The sequence below is a fragment of the Plecotus auritus genome (genome assembly GCF_963455305.1).
Source record: "Plecotus auritus genome assembly, chromosome: 14".
Classification (NCBI taxonomy): domain Eukaryota; kingdom Metazoa; phylum Chordata; class Mammalia; order Chiroptera; family Vespertilionidae; genus Plecotus; species Plecotus auritus.
The window spans coordinates 3052291-3071439 of NC_137780.1; the positions used below are offsets into that span (position 1 = coordinate 3052291).

Below are 19149 nucleotides of genomic sequence, written 5' to 3' on the forward strand. Positions count from 1 at the left end.
GGCAACCAAGCCCCTGATGACACCAATCACAGATTCCTCATCAAATCCCACTTTACAGTCATTAGCTGTGAATTGGAAGCCACAGCAGTTTCCGGCGAGAGTTCATTTGGGAAGTCAGTTCTCGTTCAAGACCAGCTGTGGGCTTAACCATGCAGAACTCTGCACATCACATGTTTGCTGCCTGCTCTGAGAATCTGAGTGTTACAATCTGAATAAAAGGGTTTCCAGGACCGCGGAGAAATGGTTCCAATTTATCATGATTCTCTCAGGCTGTCTTTTAGCGATTTGACGATCTAGGTAAGATAATCCATTTATACTTCTTTCAGTAAATTAGAAAAGATTAAACACCACTAAAGGTTCTAAGAGACTATATAGGTCAAAGGACAATATTAAAGACTAGAAGCCCGATGCATGAAGATTGGTGCCAGAAGGGGCCTTCCTTTCCCTGGCTGCCGGCACCGCCTTCACTCTGGCCAGAGCCACCTTTCCATCTTCCCACGCTGCCCAGAGGCCCTGAGCCGCCAGGGGTGGTGCAGAACACCTGCATCATTGCCATGGCGACGACACAAGTGTCCAGCCCTGCCCCCTGCCGCTCAGCCCCTGCGTATGCAAATTAACCCACCATCTTTCTTGGGTTAATTTGCATACTCACTCCTGATTGGCTGGTGGGCATCACAAAGGTACAGTCAATTAGCATGTTACTCTTTTATTAGGTAGATGAGGGAACTAAGGTTCCTAGAGATGAAGGGCTGGGCCCGGAGGCAGGTCCTGGGTCAGAACTCAGCCTCCCAGGTTGCGGGCTTGATCCCCTGTGGGGAGTGTGCAGGAGGCAGCCAGTCAATAATTCTCTCCCATCATTGATGTTTCTATCTCTCTCTCTCTCTCACTCTTTCTCTCTGAAATATATAAATTTAAATTTGGGATCAATTTAAAACAATTTTTTTGAAGTCAGTTTATTTCTGGTTCTGCCGCAGCATGCAGTTCAAAAATAAGTTAGCTTCTAAAAGTCTGAAATGGAATAAAATACTGCTTCAGGTTTATACGAATACCATCTCCTTTCATTTCCTTTCTATTCTCCTGTATATGTAGATATTTAATTTATAAACACAACCCTTCCTGTCCTTCACTCGGCATGGCATCCGTAGACTTCGCTCGTCCTCAGAAGGTAATACTGACCTTTGAAGACTGGAAAAGACTATCAATTCATTGTGAGTGAGGCCATCAACTCACTAGCAAGCCCCTAAATTCCTCATTTACAGTTCTAGCTTCATCAAGTGAGTCTGAGCCCTGTGCTTGGGTAAGTTGCATCTAAGCGATGAAAAGTTCCCTTAACATGTTGGGCAAATTGCGATCTTTAGTCCCAGGTGTTGAGTAAATCCTCCATTCTGCCCTTTCAAGAAAGAGTGTGGTCAGTGACTTCCTAGACACCCCACAGCCTTCCTCTTCGAGAAGTGAAAGAGGTATTAGTACCCGTTTATATTTAGAAGGACGTGACGTGAGCATGGTGTTGTGGGAAGCTACTCATGGCAATTTAAAGTGGTGGCCTTAAAAACATTTCCAGCGAACACACGGACATTCTACATTGAATTTAATTCTTAAGCTGACAAACACCTTCCACGAGTGACTTAAATATGATGATGGGAACCATGGCTTTGATCCTTAGATTTGGTTACAGAGAAATCAAGTGTATTTGCTACTTCACGACCTCTCTGTCACCTGCTGATGACAGTGGGGATTTGTTCTAGTGACTCCAGGGAGTTTTCAGGGAAACGTGTCCTGTATACTGGAGGTTAGTGACCCAGTCCCATGGTCTTCTCAAGTAATCCAGGGGTCTCGGGGCCATGGAGCGTATAAGGAGGTAGGTACTGCCGATGGCTACCAGTGTTCCGAAGAGAAAGAACCCTTTGTTTATCACCTGTAAATACAGCAAGAATTCCCATGTTACTCATCCAAAGATTCAAAATTTTTTAAAAAATATTTTTAAAGATTTCAGACAGGAGGGGAGAGGGAGAGAGAGAAACATCAATGAGAGAGAGTCAGACTCACAGCTCAGTCCCTGCACAGTGTCCATGAGAAGAGCATGGCGATCACGTTGCAGTATATACAAACATTGAACCATGTTGTACACTTGAAACCAATGTAATGTTATATGTCAACTAGAGGCCCGGTGCACAAAAATTTGTGCACTTGGGGAGGGAGGGGTCCCTCAGCCCAGCCTGTGCCCTCTCGCAGTCCGGGACCCCTTGGGGGATGTCCACCTGCCAGCTTAGGCCCGCTCCCCAGGGGATCAGGCCTAAGCTGGCAGTCAGACATCCCTCTGGCAGCCCGGGACAGCCTTAGCGCTGCCAAGGAGGCTGGAGAGGCTCCTGCCACTGCCGCTGCGCTCGCAGCCCTCAGCCCGGCTTGTGGCTGAGCAGAGCTCCCCCTGTGGGAGTGCACTGACCACCAGGGGGCAGCTCCTGCATTGAGCGTCTGCCCCCTGGTGCTCAGTGCACATCATAGCGACCAGTCGTTCCGCCGTTAGGGTCAATGTGCATGTTACCCTTTTATTATATAGGATTACACCTTACTCATTCAAAAAAAGATGTTGAAGACTGCTTACCATTCCGGCTCCTCCTCTAGCCACTTGCACATGGATTTGCTACCTTCCAGTGCCCTTGAAATCCTTGCCGTTCCCACTGGGGCCATGTGGGGTGGGGGTGGGGGGGTCTTCAGCTTCCGGGTGCCTGGGCCCACCCCCATTCTCTCCAGGGGCAGTTTGTGTCTTTCCATGACATTCCCCCACCAGTCTCTGAGCTCTGTGAAGGGCAGGGGCTAGTGCTTCTTCGCCACCAGGCCCAGCTCAGGCTCTACCCTGAATAAAACCATTGGTTGGGTGAATGAAGTGGTAAGATTTCCAAAGTGGAAAATAGGGAATCTGAATGTCCCTTTATTGGCTTCTCTAGGTCCATTGCCCCAAATGAGTGTGGCATAGCAATGCATTGGACTTAGATTATGTTTTATAAGTGATTAATTTTTGTCCAGTTTTACAAATGAAATCCACCAGAGTATTGCATGAAGCAGAAGTCAATTGCTTTAAAAAAAGTCAAAAGTCACTTTACTCTAAAATAGTCAAAAGTGTAGAGTTAGCACCAAATTCTTTTTTTTAATATCTTCCCTTCCTAAGCTCGCTCTCTCTCTCTCTCTCTCTCTCTCTCTCTCTCTCTCTCTTTTTCCCTCTCCCTCTCCCTCTCCCTCTCCCTCTCCTTCTCCCTCTCCCTCTCCCTCTCCCTCTCCCTCTCCCTCTCCCTCTCCCTCTCCCTCTCCCTCTTTGCTCATTAGGCACATTGCCTTCTGTGTACCCAGGGCACTTTTTCTTTATTCGGAAGGCAAACATTTCACGCATCACAGCATTTCTGCGCTTGCCTGAAGTGTGCATAACCAAAACACTACCCATCTGGACACAGCCGATTAAGGAAAAAACAAAAACCGTGAGTCTGTCCCAACCTTTTTTTGCCAACGCCAGCGCAGCATCGCCTCATGGTACCTTATTCTGGAAAACGTGACCTGTAAGAAAGTTTAAAGCACATTCTGTGTATTTTTTGTTTTTAAATAGATTTTTATTCAGAGAAGAAGGGAGAGGGGGCAAGAGATGGAAACATCAATGATGAGAGCGATTCACTAGTCGGCTGCCTCCTGCACACCCTCCACTGGGGATGGAGCCCACAACCTGGGCATGTGCCCTTGACCGGAATCGAATCTGGGACCCTTCAGTCCGCAGGCCGACACTCTATCCACTGAGCCACACCAGCTAGGGCTGTGTAATTCTTCAGTGGCTAAACAGAAGATTAAAAAGAGGCCAAGTCTTACATTCAGACCTTACCATGGTGTAGAGGGGGATGAAGGTCGATGGCATGATCGCGTGAAGAAATCTCTCCACGTTCTTATGGAAGATGAACCATCTTGAGTTGACATGTGCTCGCATCTGCAATAATGCAAGAGTTCTCCAGAACACCTTGAACCATGCACCTTTCCTCCAACTTATTACTACTCTTCATCTTCTTCACCACAGAGCCAGGCACAAAGTCCTCAAATCAATTCTTGTTTCCCAGTCCCTTTTAGTCATTCTCAACAGTGCAGGGAGGACATGACCTTGGAAAGGCCAAGGGTTGACACTAAACCTGTTGGAGAACTCTGTTTTGCTCAGGGGTCAGTATGGGAACTGCAAGGAGTGTGTTGAGCTGCATCTGTTGAGTAATCTGAGCCCGCCCGGTGATTTGACTAGTTTCTATTGCTTCCTGGTTGCTTTGGAATAGTGTGGATGGCAGGAAGTGATCGGGTTACACTTACTGTATATTCAGGACAAATATTGGGTTGTAGCTGTCTGGTTTTTAAAGACACAGGGAAGATATTAATGAGCCTTTGGGTATTTTTGTAGAATTTCCTTCATGGCATATACATAAAACCACTCTGCTCAAGTTGCAGTCCACATGACTACTTTCTATCTTATGATGCCAGGGAAAAACAGCTACCCTCTCTTTACATTTGTCTTGGGAATTTTTTCCTTGGATTATTTTAAACCTAGAACCACAACAAATTATTGTGAGCTTTTCATGTGATTGGCTCAAAATGGAGTTATGTTTTCCTTCATGTGGTGAATCTTCTGACTGTGTGAATTGCTTTGTTCTTGCTTTTTTGTTTTTGTTTTTGTATTTTTTGCAGGGCATAGTACCCCAAAGGGTATTCAATGCCACCCTAAGGGTGGAGATTATACGGTTAAGAGTGGAAAGGCGATTTCTTAAACATATTAACACATATCAAAGTTCTGTGTTCATTAAAATAGCATATTACTAACACCAGTAAATGTCTAAGGTTTGAGTCTGTGAATTATCAGAGGTTGAACTGGCACAGTGGTCGGCAAACTCATTGGTCCACAGAGCCCAATATCAACAGGACAACGATTGACATTTCTTTTGAGAGCCACATTTTTTAAACGTAAACTTCTTCTAACGCCACTTCTTCAACATAGACTCGCCCAGGCCGTGGTATTTTGTGGAAGAGCCACACTCAAGGGGCCAAAGAGCCGCCTGTGGCTCGCGAGCCACGGTTTGCCGACCACGGATACTGGCATTTTGTATTTTATCGTCTTTGTTGCCTCCTAAATGTCACTGAAGCGTAGATGGAGATGAGGCGCGGGGATGATTATCACCGTTTGCATAGTCACAAGCCACCGATGTGTAAGGAATGCTGTGTGTGTGTTCTTTTGTTCCTATTCTTTTTTATTTTAGTTGTTGACAGTATTACCGATGTCTCCCATATTTTCCCTTTTTGCCCCCTTCCACCCAACCCCTGCCCCACCCCAGACCTTCCCCATACTGTTGTCTGTGTCCATGGGTCATGTATATGTGCATGTATGTTCTTTGGTTAATCTCTTCCTGTCCCCTCCCACCCCCATCCCCCACCCCACTGTGATCTGTTATTCTGTTCCATGCATCCATACCTCTGGACCTATTTTCTTCATCCGCAAATTTGTAACAGAAGTTTGTTAGAGTGTCAGTGAATGATCTCCTAGAACAGAGCCAAAGCCTCTCACTCACCTCCACGTAATTGTACATGGACAGGTCTGAGACCGCATGGTCATCTGGGATTCTAAATCTTGAGAATTCAGGAAGACACATACCTAGAAACCAAGTTAAAGAATACATCGTTTCCGAGACAGTCTATAAAAATGAGCAGGACTCTGCCTAGCTAACATTATTCTCTAACCTTTTATTCTCTCTAACCTTTTATTTTTTTTAACATACCTTTATTGATTTCAGATCGGCTACTGTTGGCGATTTCTTTTACCGATGAAAATTATATACAGTTCATTTCATTTTAGAATTGCGTATACAGTGTTTAAACTTTCATGCTCGTAAAATGGACATATTGGTGGAATCAATTTTAATCAAAAGGCAAATGGAAGTGTCAGATGGAGACTTTTGATCGGGCAAAAAGCGAGAAACACCGGAGCTGCTGACAGTATTTCTGAGGGCGCTGTAGGGGGCGCAGGCAGGGTGGTACCCAGGGGGAACGGGAGAGAAAGGAGCATGCCGCCACCAAATTTTGGTCTCGGAACTTTATCTATCTTAAAACAAACTATGTTTTCCTCTCTGGCGGCTCCTCGTCTGATACGATCAACAAGAGTGGCAGAATCTACAAGCAGAAACGTTCATCATCCTGAACAGGAACGAGGCAGTGGGGTCTGTGGTCACGCAGCATCAGAAACAGGCCCACAGCTCATCAGCAGGGCTAGTCCGGAGAAAGTGTACTTACTGAGGTCATTATTGAACTTCTCCATTAACTCATCAAATACCAGGCAGTCCTCGAACCCCTAAAATAAGGAACAAATGGGGAAAAATAAACTGGACCTCACAAACGCTTCTTAGCAAGTTTGAATAGACCTCCCAGTGATAGGTCATAGGGTGTTTACCCTCAACCAGCACACAACCCTGAATAGCCACACCCAGCAGTGAGTGATGATTTTATTTTTTTTTAAATATATTTTATTGATTTTTTTACAGAGAGGAAAGGAGAGGGAGAGAGAGTTAGAAACATCGATGAGAGAGAAACATCCATCAGCTGCCTCCTGCACACCTCCTACTGGGGATGTGCCCGCAACCAAGGTACATGCCCTTGACCGGAATCGAACCTGGGACCCTTGGGTCCCCAGGCCAATGCTCTATCCACTGAGCCAAACCACTAGGGCGTTTTTGGTTTTATTTGAGATATTGTTACCGGGGCGGGAAAAGAACTTACTGCGTTCATTCCTTGCCCAAAAAAGGGCACAATGGCGTGAGCTGCGTCGCCCATCAGCACACAGCGTGACTTAAAGTGGAAAGGGGAGCATTTCACAGAGATCATGGCTTGGGCGGGCAACAGGAAGAAGTCCTGTGTCAGGGCTTGCCTTCGGAGAGAGAGAACGGGATGGAGAGATGTTAAACTAGGCATCGACCAGTGCCCAATCCTTTCACGCCTGTTGGCTTTATTACCATAGGACGTTACTGACGAATAAGTACACAAGAATGGCAGCAGAGGGAGGAACGGAAGCTTCTTCTGATCCCCACGTTTCATTTCTTTAAAAAAAATACACTGAGTGGCCAGATTATGATGATCTCTGAATGCATAATATTCTGGCCACTCAGTATATATATTATATATTAGAGGCCCGGTGCATGAATTCGTGCATGGGTGGGGTCCGGCCAGCCTGGCCAGGGGAAGGGGACATGGGTGGTTGACCAGCCTGCCTGCTGGTCGAACTCCTGGTCGAGGGAACAATTTGCATATTAGCCTTTTATTATATAGGATAGACACTGAGTGGCCAGATTATTATGCGTTCAGAGATCATCATCATCTGGCCACTCTGTGTATATTCTTATTGATTGCAGAGAGGAAGGGAGTGGGGGAGAGAGAGAGAAACATCCATGATGAGAAAGAATCATGGGTCAGCTGCCTCCCTCACGCCCCCCACTGGGCACGTGCCCTGACCAGGAATCAAACCACGACCTCCTGGTTCATACAGAGGTCAATGTTCGACCACTGAGCAGCACCGGCCGGGCCTGATGTTCATTTTACAGATGGCAAACCTGAGACTCAAGGAAGTAAGGGGCAGAGAAGTCTTAAAATCGTGCTCTTTCTGCAGTCTTGTGTGCCTCCACGAAGACCTCACCGAGGGGAGGAAGTGAGCTGGACTCGGGGAGGGAGGGACAGCGGGACACAGGCACCGAGGGAGGCCAGGTGACAAAGGCCCACAGGGCGGGTGACGCTGACATGGGCCCGAGGTGCCAATACAATCAGCTCTTCGTCTCGGGGAACTTTCTATGTGCCAGGCTCTGTGATGAATGGTTCATGGGCACAGGACCCTTTAGTCCTCACAGTCGACCTTTGGGGCAGGCACCAGTGCTATGGCCGTTTACTGTGAGGGGCGGACCCATAGGAAAGCTTGCACAGCTAGTACGTGCCCTTAGGGCTGCTGGTGTCTGCTGCGGCTCAGAGTTACTTGTTCGCCGGGGGGGGGGCCTGAGAGCCCGCACAAGAGAGAGAGGCCGAGGGACACCAGTGACTTGTCTTCCCCAGAAAAACTGGCCATGCCTGGGGTTGTTCAACGCCCTGCTCACAGCACAGCGTCCGCTTTTGCTAACACAGGCTTCCTGTCTAGGTCACTGCCCAACTGGACATGTTTAAGCAAAACCAATAAGGTGCATAGTCTTCATCTGATTTTCGAATAACTCAGCCCAATGGAGCGAAAGTCATGATTGCACTACTTCTTCTTTTTTTTGGTTTGTTGCTGTTATTCATCCTCCCCCGAGGATATGTTTCCATTGATTTTTAGAGAGAGAGGGAGGGAGAGGGAGCGGCAGAGAGAACCATCGATGTGAGAGACACATCAATGTGAGAGACACATCGACTGGTTACCTCTTGCACGCACCCCGACCAGGGTTGGGGAGCCTGCAACCAAGGTACATGCCCTTGACCTGAATCGAACTCGGGACCCTTCAATCCGCGGGCCGACGCTCTCTCCACTGAGCCGAACTGGCCAGGGACGATGGCACATCCCAAGACTTACTCTCCCATGAGAGGAATGGCGTCCGGGAAGTACTTGTGGAAGAAATCCAGCACGTCTCTGCTGGTTTGAAGTTTCTCGAACTCTTCGAAGGGCATGAACAACGTGCAGGTGAAAGTTTTGTTCTGTGAGGAAAGGAACGGCGTGAGCAGGAACAGGAGGCCCATGATGTGGGCACAGAGGTGAACCCCCAAATCGCAGGGCTCCAGCTGTGGCAGGAGGGCCCAAGCAGACAGCAGAGGCAGCCTCGTGCTCTCCCCGACGCCCAAGGGGAAGCGCAGCCGCGGCCCCGGCTACTCCCCTGCTTCTCGGTTATTCGGGGAATTTTCTACCTTGTGGGTTTCAGACATTTTCACCAAGCAAACACCACACCTTGGATTACTACTAGGTTGGTTGGATTTAATATCGCCTCCCTGTTTTCCTCTCTCGTTCGTCTTACGACAGTATGAATAGGCGTTGGAGCCAAGATTGATACCAAGAGAAAAAAAGATAAAAGAAAAAGACCAACAGATAACGCTGTCAATCTACATTGCATAATAACAATAACAAGAATGAAATAACAATACTATACATTTTATATATAAAAATGTTTAGAGTCTAATGAAAGAACAGCCCTACTCTATTTTGATAATGTATATTCCAATCTATATCCATATCTATATCTATACCTACATCTCTATCTCTATCTCTATATCATATCTATATCTATATCTATATCTATATCTATATCTATATCTATATCATATCTATATCTATCTATATCTATCTATATATCTATTTCTATATCTATATCTATATATATCTATATCTATTTCTATATCATATCTATCTATATCTATATCTATATCTATATCTATATCTATATATCTATATCTATATCTATATATCTATATCTATATCTATATCATATCTATATATCTATATCTATACCTATATCTATATCTATATCTATATCTATATCTATATCTATATCTATATCTATATCTATATATGAAAACCTAAGCGACTGTTCGACCGGTAGCTATGATGCACACTGACCACCGGGGGCAGACGCTCAGCACACAGGCATGGAAACATGGAACAGACTAATGAATCTCAGAGGGAAGTGGGGAGAGGAGAGGGCGGGAAGAGATTAACCAAAGATCTTATATGCATACTAGAGGCCCGGCGTGCACCGGTGGGGTCCCTCGGCCTGGCCTGCGGGGATTGGGCCGAAACCAGCAGTCCAGCATCCCCTGAGGGGTCCCAGATTGCAAGATGGTGCAGGCCAGGCCGAGGAACCCCACTGGTGCACGAATCCGTGCACCGGGCCTCTGGTGTTTTCTAAATCTTAAAGGCTGAAAGTACTTCCTAATACACAACCTAAGTCTCTGTGGCTTTATCTGGGGGCCGCTTCTTCCTTCACTGTCTTGGGAAAGATGACAGGCACCACGACACACGGCCCCACTAGTCATTCACGTATGTTGACTCTCCTTTCTGATGTAAATAATTGGAATGGCTTCAGTTTTCCCCCAGTAATCCCAAAGTTTCAAAGATGTAATCACTCCGTAGACTGAACGATGACGAGGTTAATCAGGTTCACACATACTCAGCGCAAAAGTGAATAAAGAACAACACTGGTTACAGACGCAGAATTGCAGTAGATGAGAGATTCCGGACTACCTTGTTAGGAAGTGCAATCATCATGAAGGTGTTTCTGGGCCAGATGTGCAGGTAATTCGGTTCCATGGCAAACTGCAGAGCAATGTGCATATACCTGGTTAGTGTGTTAACGCCATGCATCTGTAAAACTGACTATGCTTACTTTATAATTTTCCCACAGGGATTTAAATCAGCATCATATTCATGATGGTGTCTGTTATTACAAAGTAGAAACAGTCTTAGGCAATACTTTGTGCTCTGTCTTTATAAACTCAACCTTAGGATATATATATATAACCATTTAAACATATATATATATATATATATATATATATATATATATATAACCATTTAAACATATATATATATATAACCTTATATATATATAACCATTGCCTTTTATTAAAAATGTACTTGATCACTTGACTTCAAAAAGTTTAAAATCAATACCCTATCAATACCCAGTATGGCAGTATTAGGTATAATTGAAGACTTGAAAACAGGCTATAAGATGTTCTCTCTCTCCTCTTTCTTCTCTTTATTTCTATACGCACACACTCACTACATACATAATATGTATATATTGACACATATAAGCTATATATGTATGGATACACATATATATATATAAGGTATTCCAAAAATGCATGCACATACTTTGAATGATTTTAAAGGCAGTGTTTATTAAAATACATTTTACTTTCAAAATTGAACTATCAGCTCTTAAAGTGTTTATACATTTTGGAGGGGCACCCTGTATATGTTTATACGACATTTTTAGATTTTATTTTTCACCTTATTTGGGGACTTATTTGTATGAATGGAAAGGTCCTAATTTAAAAATTCACGGGCGAAACCAAATTTTACAAACTAGCCTCCTATCACGTGTTTTTCTTCAACATAAATAGTAGAGAGGTCTGGCCTTTACAGCAAAATAGCAGCCTGAGTAAGTATTGATTATTGGGTATCACAGCATCTCACTCATTTGTGGAATATAATGAACAACATGCACTGATGAACAAAAACAGATCCAGAGACAGAGAAACATCAATCAGAACGTCAAACCTCAGGGAAGGTAGAGGACAGTGGGGGTAAGGGGGAGAGATCAACCAGAGGACTTATATGCATGCACATAAGCCTAATCAATGGACACAGACAACAGGGGGGTGGGGGCATGAATGGGAGGTGTGGGGGCGTAAGGACACATATGTAATACCTTAATCAATAAAGAAATTTAAAAAACTAAAAAAAAGTATTGATTATTGGGTAGATCAATGGACCCAAGAACTAATACAAACCCTTATGGCTCCCAGGGATATGTTATATATACAAGAACAGCCAATCAATTTTCCAACTATTTTCAAGTTCGCATTACTTCTTACAGTTGTTTAGAAAGCACTTACCATGTGTATATTGTACCCAGGAGGAAGAACACAGAAGCACAGGATAACATTTGCATACTTTGTGTTAGGGGAAGAAAATATTCCTTCCTGGTTTTTTAATTTCCAGAGCCCCAAAGAAAGCCCAGTACGTAGACACACCCATGAATAAACGCATAACTCTGACCTCAAAGATCTTACAGTGCAGTTGAATAGGCAACACATATCCGTACGGGGAGCCAAATAACTTCCCTTTAACAGCAGTTTCAAGTGGTAGAGGTACAATCGCTGATTTGGAGCTAAATTAGAAGAATAGGAAGTAAAAGCTGGGCAGGTAAGAAATTTGTGGGGTGGGAGAAGTTAAAACAAGGGATTCCTGGCCCTAGCTGGTTTGGCTCAGTGGCTAGAGCGTCGGCCTGCAGACTGAAGGGTCCCGGGTCGATTCTGGTCAAGGGCACATGCCTGGGTTGCGGGCTTGATCCCCAGTGTGGGGCATGCAGGAGGCAGCTGATGGATGATTCTCTCTCATCATTGATGTTTTTATCTCTCTCTCCCTCTCCCTTCCTCTCTCTGAAATCAATAAAAAATATATTTTAAAAAAAAGAATTAGTAAACACATTTTTTGACCAGGAAGAAGAAATAGAAAGACAATAAAATCTTAAAATATGGATTTGACTGACGATACAGTTTGGTGTATCACTGGTATATGCTACCACTATCCCAAACTGACCAGCTCTCTTGCAGATAACTGAATTTCAGGCAGACAGATTAAATCAGTACCTTGAAAAATGGATGTTTTATATGCAAATCAAGTATTTAACTATGCTGTTCACTTACCCTTACATACAAGCCAAGATCCTTCTTCCTGTTGTAGGTATTTTAGTTTTCATAATAAGTTCCTAGATTTACTTGCTTATGATAATATAAAATGTACATATCACATATTTGCCTCAGGACACATATGGTTCAACATGGGAACAAGGGACTAAGAAAACTCTTTGGAGAACATTCACAATGATACATCTGACAAGGGGTAAATATCCAATATTGCTAAGGAGCTTGAAAACTCAACACCAAACACTCCAATTAAAAAATGAGCAAAGAGCCCTAACTGGTTTGGCTCAGTGGATAGAGTGTCGGCCTGTGGACTGAAGGGTCCCAGGTTTGATTACGGTCAAGGGCATGTACCTTGGTTGTGGGCACATTCCCAGTAGGGGGTGTGCAGGAGGCAGCTGATCGATGTTTCTCTCTCATCGATGTTTCTAACTCTCTATCCCTCTCCCTTCCTCTCTGTAAAAAACTAATAAAATATATTAAAAAAAATGAGCAAAGTAGCCCTAGCCAAATTGGCACAGCGGTGCAGGCGTCCTCAAACTACGGCCTGCGGGCCACATGCGGCCCGCCGAGGACATTTATCCGGCCCGCCGGGTGCCGCTGCCTGTCCTGCTTAGCAGCCAACACGTCCCAGGCCCACAGTGCGCATAGGAATTTGTTCATAGTTTTTTTTTAAACTGTAGTCCGGCCCTCCAACGGTCTGAGGGACAGTGAACTGGCCCCCTGTTTAAAAAGTTTGAGGACCCCTGGGTTAGAGCATTGGCCCGAAGGCAGGGTTGCAGGTTCGATTCCTGGTCCAGGGCATGTACCTCAGTTGCAGGCTTAATCCCCGGCCTTGGCTGTGATGCCGGAGCCCATGAGAAGCCAGCCAATCAATGTGTCTCTCACATTAATGCTTCTCTCTCTCTCTCTCTCCCCGCTCTCCTCCCCCATCTTGCCTCCCCTCCACTTTCTCTAAAAATAAATAAATAAATAAATAAATAAATAAATAAATAAATAAATAAAAGAATGGATAAAATACAAATTAAAACCACCATGAGCTATCACCTCCTATCACCTCCCACCTGTTAGAATGGCTATCATCAGCAAACCAACAGACAAGGCATGGGCGAGGATGTGGAGAAAAGGGAGGCCTTGTGCACTGTTGGTGGGAATGCAGGACTGGGGCAGCCACTGCGGAAAGCCGCAGGGCGTTATCTCAAAAATGTAAAAATTAAAGGCGCTACTTACCATAGTCCAGTAGAGGAATAGATGGAAAAGCCGTGGCACATTTACACAATGGAATGCCACTTGGCCATAAAAAAGGAAATATCACCCTTTGGGACAGCATGGAGGGACCTGCAGAGCATTATGCTAAGTGAAACAGCCAGTCTGAGAAAGACAAGGACCATATGATTTCACTTGTGTGTGGAATGGAATGAACAAAACAAAGAAACAAAGTGGAGACAGAGTCATGGATGCAGAGAACAGACTGACAGCTGTCAGAGGGGAGGAGGTTGGGGCTGGGTGAGAAGAGTAAAAGGATTAAGCAACAAAAATAAAGACACGTGGCCACAGACAACAGTATGGTGATTGCCGGAGGGACAGGTGATGGGGGGAGGTAGGAGAAGGTATCCGGCAGGGGTCCTCAAACGACGGCCCGCGGGCCCCATGCGGCCCGCCGAGGACATTGGTCCAGCCCGCCGGGGGCCGCTGCCTGTCCTGCTTAGCAGCCACGCGTCCCGGGCCCGCAGTGCGCATAGGAATTTGTTCATAGTTTTTTTTTTAAACTATAGTCTGGCCCTCCAACGGTCTGAGGGACAGTGAACTGGCCCCCTGTTTAAAAAGTTTGAGGACCCCTGGATAGGGGGATAAATGGTGATGGGAGAAGATGACTTTGGGTGGTGAACACAATACAATATACAGGTAATGTGTTACAGAATTGTACCCCTGAGACCCATATTATTTTATTAACCAAGGTCACCCCAATAAATTTAAAAAATAATAAAATGACAAATTAAAAAAAAGTCATGGAAAGAGGGGGGAAAAATGAATATTTATATGCAAATCAAGTATTCAGCTAACACCATTTACTGATCCTTCCTTATAAGCCAGGATCCTCATTCCTTTTTTTCGGTATTTTGGTTTTCCTTAAGAAGTTCCTACATTTCTTTGCTTATGACAATTCTAGAGGCCCGGTGCACGAAATTCGTGCAAGGAGCTTCGTCCGGAAGGTTGTTGGGCTGTCTGGTCTCATTAGCATATTATGCTTTTATTATTTTTTTTTAAGTTTTTTTAAAAATATATTTTATTGATTTTTTACAGAGAGGAAGGGAGAGGGATAGAGAGTTTGAAACATCGATGAGAGAGAAACATTGATCAGCTGCCTTCTGCACACCCCCTACTTGGGATGTGCCCGCAACCAAGGTACATGCCCTTGACCAGAATCGAACCCGGGACCCTTGAGTCCACAGGCCGATGCTCTATGCACTGAGCCAAACCAGTCAGGGCACGCTTTTATTATTACAGATAAAATACACATATCACATCGTTGTCTCAGACCACATACGCTTAACATGGGAACTCCTTGGGGACCTCTCTGCACCGCCTTGCTGCTCCCCTTACTTAGAGGCTATTATTGACTTAACCACGAAAACAAGTCCTGTGGATCGCCAGTGCCCGGAACTGATTCCCAACCCATTGTTTTCCCTCTCAAGAGAAAATAGAGAAATGGTATTATTACGGAAGACAGATTCCCCGTGTGTCTCCAGCAGGGTAGTTGTAATTCCTCTCTGTCTTTAGTTAGGAAAGTATATCAAAAGGGAAGGAAACCCGGCCAGTGTGGCTCCGTGGTCGAGCGCCAACCTATGAACCAGGAGGTCACGGTTTGATTCCTGGTCGGGGCACCGGTGGTCATGATCCCCAGTGTGGGGCGTGCAGGAGGCAACCAATCAATAATTCTCTCTCATCATGGATGTTTCTATCTCTTTTTCCCTCTCCCTTTCTCCCTGAAATCAATAAAATGATATTTAAAATATATATATACTTTTTTTCAATAAAGGGAAGGGAGAGACAGGGATAGTATTAAGGGGATATCTGTACCCCAATTTATTTTTTTATTTTTTTATTTTTAAATATATTTTATTGATTTTTTACAGAGAGGAAGGGAGAGGGACAGAGAGCCAGAAACATCAATGAGAGAGAAACATCGATCAGCTGCCTCCTGCACACCCCCCACCGGGGATGTGCCCGCAACCAAGGTACATGCCCCTGACCGGAATTGAACCCGGGAACCCCCAGTCCACAGGCCAACGCTCTATCCACTGAGCCAAACCGGCCAGGGAACCCCCAATTTATTTTTAATGACAAAATACTCGTGTCAAACCTCAAAACTGACCAAGACATGCAAGTGAGAACAACTTCCATGCTGATCTGAGGTGGAATGTGGGGCAGCGGGGGCGGGGAGGGGAGCAGGGGGGCGGGAAGAGGGGATAAGAGAGGGAAGAACTTACATCACCATTCCTAGGTGGGATGGTCAGTTCCATGTACCCATGAGGAATGTACTGCTGACTGTAATCGAAGCGGGGTTTCTTCATGAGGTGACTTCTGACCGTTGAATAGGCTCCATCACATCCTACGATGAGGTCATAGGTGACATCTTTGGGAACTTTGTCAGATCTGAAAAATAAAATGAACCATCTTAAAAAAAAAAATGTCTAGTGGTGAAAAGCAGCATGTCATGGGCCTAACTCCTCACTTTTACAAACCTGCCCTCCAGCTCTGAGCTGATAGCTATGCAATGAAGACAGTAACACGTATCCCTAACACGGGTCTTCCTCTGAGAAGGAGAATAACACACAGCCGTACTGAGGAAGAAAGGCACGCGGGCCGTGGAAGTGGGCCTGAGAGCTGAGTTCCCTGCATGGAGGGAGAGGATCTTTTTTTTTTTTAAATATATTTTATTGCATTTGTACAGAGAGGAAGGGAGAGAGAGAGTTAGAAACATCAATGAGAGAGAAACATTGATCAGTTGCCTCCTGCACACGCCAGGGCCCAGGCTGGGGAGGAGCCTGCAACCGAGGTACGTGCCCTTGACCGGAATCGAACCCAGGACCCTTTGGTCCACACGCTGGCGCTCTACCCACGGAGCCACACCGGCTAGGGTGTCCTCTGAAAATGTCTCATGAGAAATTAACATTGATTAGGATTGAATGAAGGACCAAGGAGGAAGGCACAGGCCTGGGCTAGAGATGTGTGAGTTTACAAGTGGTTGTTGAATGGACTGGAAACCCATGGCCCATCGCAAGAGGGGGGCACGAGGCTTGGAATGTCAGAGGAAATGGAAGTTTAGAGGAAAAGGAACTTCAGAGGAAATGGAGCTTCAGAGGAAATGGAGCTTCACAGGAAATGGAGCTTCAGAGGAAATGGAACTTCAGAGGAAATGGAGCTTCAGAGGAAATGGAGCTTCAGAGGAAATGGAGCATCAGAGGAAATGGAGCTTTAGAGGAAATGGAGCTTCAGAGGAAATGGAGCTTCAGAGGAAATGGAACTTCAGAGGAAATGGAGCTTCAGAGGAAATGGAGCTTCGGAGGAAATGGAGCTTCAGAGGAAATGGAGCTTCAGAGGAAATGGAGCTTCGGAGGAAATGGAGCTTCAGAGGAAATGGAGCTTCGGAGGAAATGGAGCTTCAGAGGAAATGGAGCTTCAGAGGAAATGGAGCTTCAGAGGAAATGGAACGTCAGAGGAAATGGAACTTCAGAGGAAATGGAGCTTTAGAGGAAATGGAGCTTCAGAGGAAATGGAGCTTCAGAGGAAATGGAGCGTCAGAGGAAATGGAGCGTCAGAGGAAATGGAGCTTCAGAGGAAATGGAGCTTCAGAGGAAATGGAACTTCAGAGGAAATGGAGCTTCAGAGGAAATGGAGCTTCACAGGAAATGGAGCTTCAGAGGAAATGGAGCTTCAGAGGAAATGGAGCTTCAGAGGAAATGGAGCTTCAGAGGAAATGGAACGTCAGAGGAAATGGAGCTTCAGAGGAAATGGAGCTTCAGAGGAAATGGAGCTTCAGAGGAAATGGAACGTCAGAGGAAATGGAGCTTCAGAGGAAATGGAACTTCGGAGGAAATGGAACATCAGAGGAAATGGAGCTTCAGAGGAAATGGAGCTTCAGAGGAAATGGAGCTTCAGAGGAAATGGAGCTTCAGAGGAAATGGAACTTCAGAGGAAATGGAGCTTCAGAGGACATGGAGCTTCAGAGGAAATGGAACGTCAGAGGAAATGGAACGTCAGAGGAAATGGAGCTTCAGAGGAAATGGAACTTTAGAGGAAATGGAGCTAGGGAGAGGCAGGCAAGCAGCATCCAGAAAGGGGTGAGGAGCAGGGTCATGTAGCGTTGTCTGTTTCCCGGGAGGAGAGAAATGGAAGCGAAGTGTGGAGGACTCCAGAGCCTTGTTGAATCTCCCTTCCAGTCATCATGTAACTCTTTCCAAAGAGCCAGAGAGCAAAGTCTACAGATAAAGGTCGCTCAGACCCCTCACTGCTCCCTCTGAAGCCAACAGGCGGGCGGGCGATTACCCAAGCACCGTGATGGTTCCTTCCTCCGGGTTGCATGTCAACAGCCGGTGGCCAAAGTACACCTTGGCGTTGGGGTAGTTCTCCACCGCTGGGGAGACCGGGGAGAAAGCAGACACAAGTCAAGTTCTCATTCTGACTTCGCTTCATCACGGTGAAATAGGGATCATTTCCTGACCACCGTATGATAGAGTGATTTATTCTTATCCACGTCAACATGATTAAAGTGGTCATTTTACTTGGTAAAAGTTCCAGGGTAATTTGATAGTAAAAGACAGGAATAAAAATCAACTACTCTCATCTCAAAAATAAATAAATAAATAAGAAAGAAAAGCCCTAACCGGTGTGGCTCAGTGGATAGAGCATCAGCCTGCGGACTGAAGGGTCCCAGGTTCGATTCCGGTCAAGGGCATGTACCTTGGTTGCGGGCATATCCCCAGTAGGGAGTGTGCAGGAGGCAGCTGATCGATGTTTCTCTCTCATCGATGTTTCTAACTCTCTCTCCCTCTCCCTTCCTCTCTGTAAAAAAGCAATAAAATATATTTTTTTAAAAAAAGAAAGAAAAGATCTAATTAACTCCATTATGCAAATTCTCACATTGCTAAGATTATCGGCGGCCTGGCAAGGAAATAGTCATTACATATTTTTTTTTTTTTTAAATATATTTTATTGGTTTCTTTACAGAGAGGAAGGGAGAGGGATAGAGAGTTAGAAACATGGATGAGAGAGAAACATCCATCAGCTGCCTCCTGCACACCCCCTACTGGGGATGTGCCCGCAACCAAGGGACATGCCCTTGACTGGAATCGAACCTGGGACCCTTGAGTCTGCAGGCCAATGTCTATCCATTGAGCCAAACCGGTTAGGGCAGTCATTACATATTTTAAAAGTTGCCAGTAACTTAAGGCTTTATTTGTGATTGAAAATACGCAGCCAAATTCTTTCTCATACTAGGCCTGCTTGTAAGCCCTCTAGACTTCTAATTCAAGTTGTAACAATGTGTATTGTTGATACTAATGCTTTTTATAATCACACACTGAAACCCTTGGGGGGAAAAGAATTAAAATATTTGAAACGTCAGGTTATTTTAGTGCTTTTTTTTTTTTTCTCCTGCTAGTTATCTCTGGAATTTAGCCATTTTCATTTTCTGAACTATTAATCATGTTC

The 19149-nt window shown here is 45.2% G+C and overlaps 1 protein-coding gene across 13 annotated transcripts in view; it reads right to left on the reverse strand.

Moving 5' to 3' along the window:
- Positions 1 to 1568: 1568 nt before the first annotated feature.
- The window catches only part of KMO (kynurenine 3-monooxygenase), a 35549-nt gene continuing 17968 nt past the window's right edge, over positions 1569 to 19149 (reverse strand). For 12 of the 13 annotated variants that reach the window (XM_080650870.1, XM_080650873.1, XM_080650874.1 and 9 more), the window contains 10 exons: positions 17986 to 18073; positions 15927 to 16092; positions 10244 to 10315; positions 8585 to 8706; positions 6778 to 6925; positions 6295 to 6352; positions 5577 to 5659; positions 3863 to 3964; positions 3487 to 3546; positions 1569 to 1915 (listed from right to left, as the gene is read on the reverse strand). In XM_080650870.1, the coding sequence (XP_080506996.1) occupies positions 1742 to 1915; positions 3487 to 3546; positions 3863 to 3964; positions 5577 to 5659; positions 6295 to 6352; positions 6778 to 6925; positions 8585 to 8706; positions 10244 to 10315; positions 15927 to 16092; positions 17986 to 18073 (1073 nt within the window). In that variant the 3' untranslated portion in view covers positions 1569 to 1741. The remainder of the gene's footprint in view (positions 1916 to 3486; positions 3547 to 3862; positions 3965 to 5576; positions 5660 to 6294; positions 6353 to 6777; positions 6926 to 8584; positions 8707 to 10243; positions 10316 to 15926; positions 16093 to 17985; positions 18074 to 19149) is intronic. The other variant, XM_080650872.1, reaches the window with a different exon arrangement.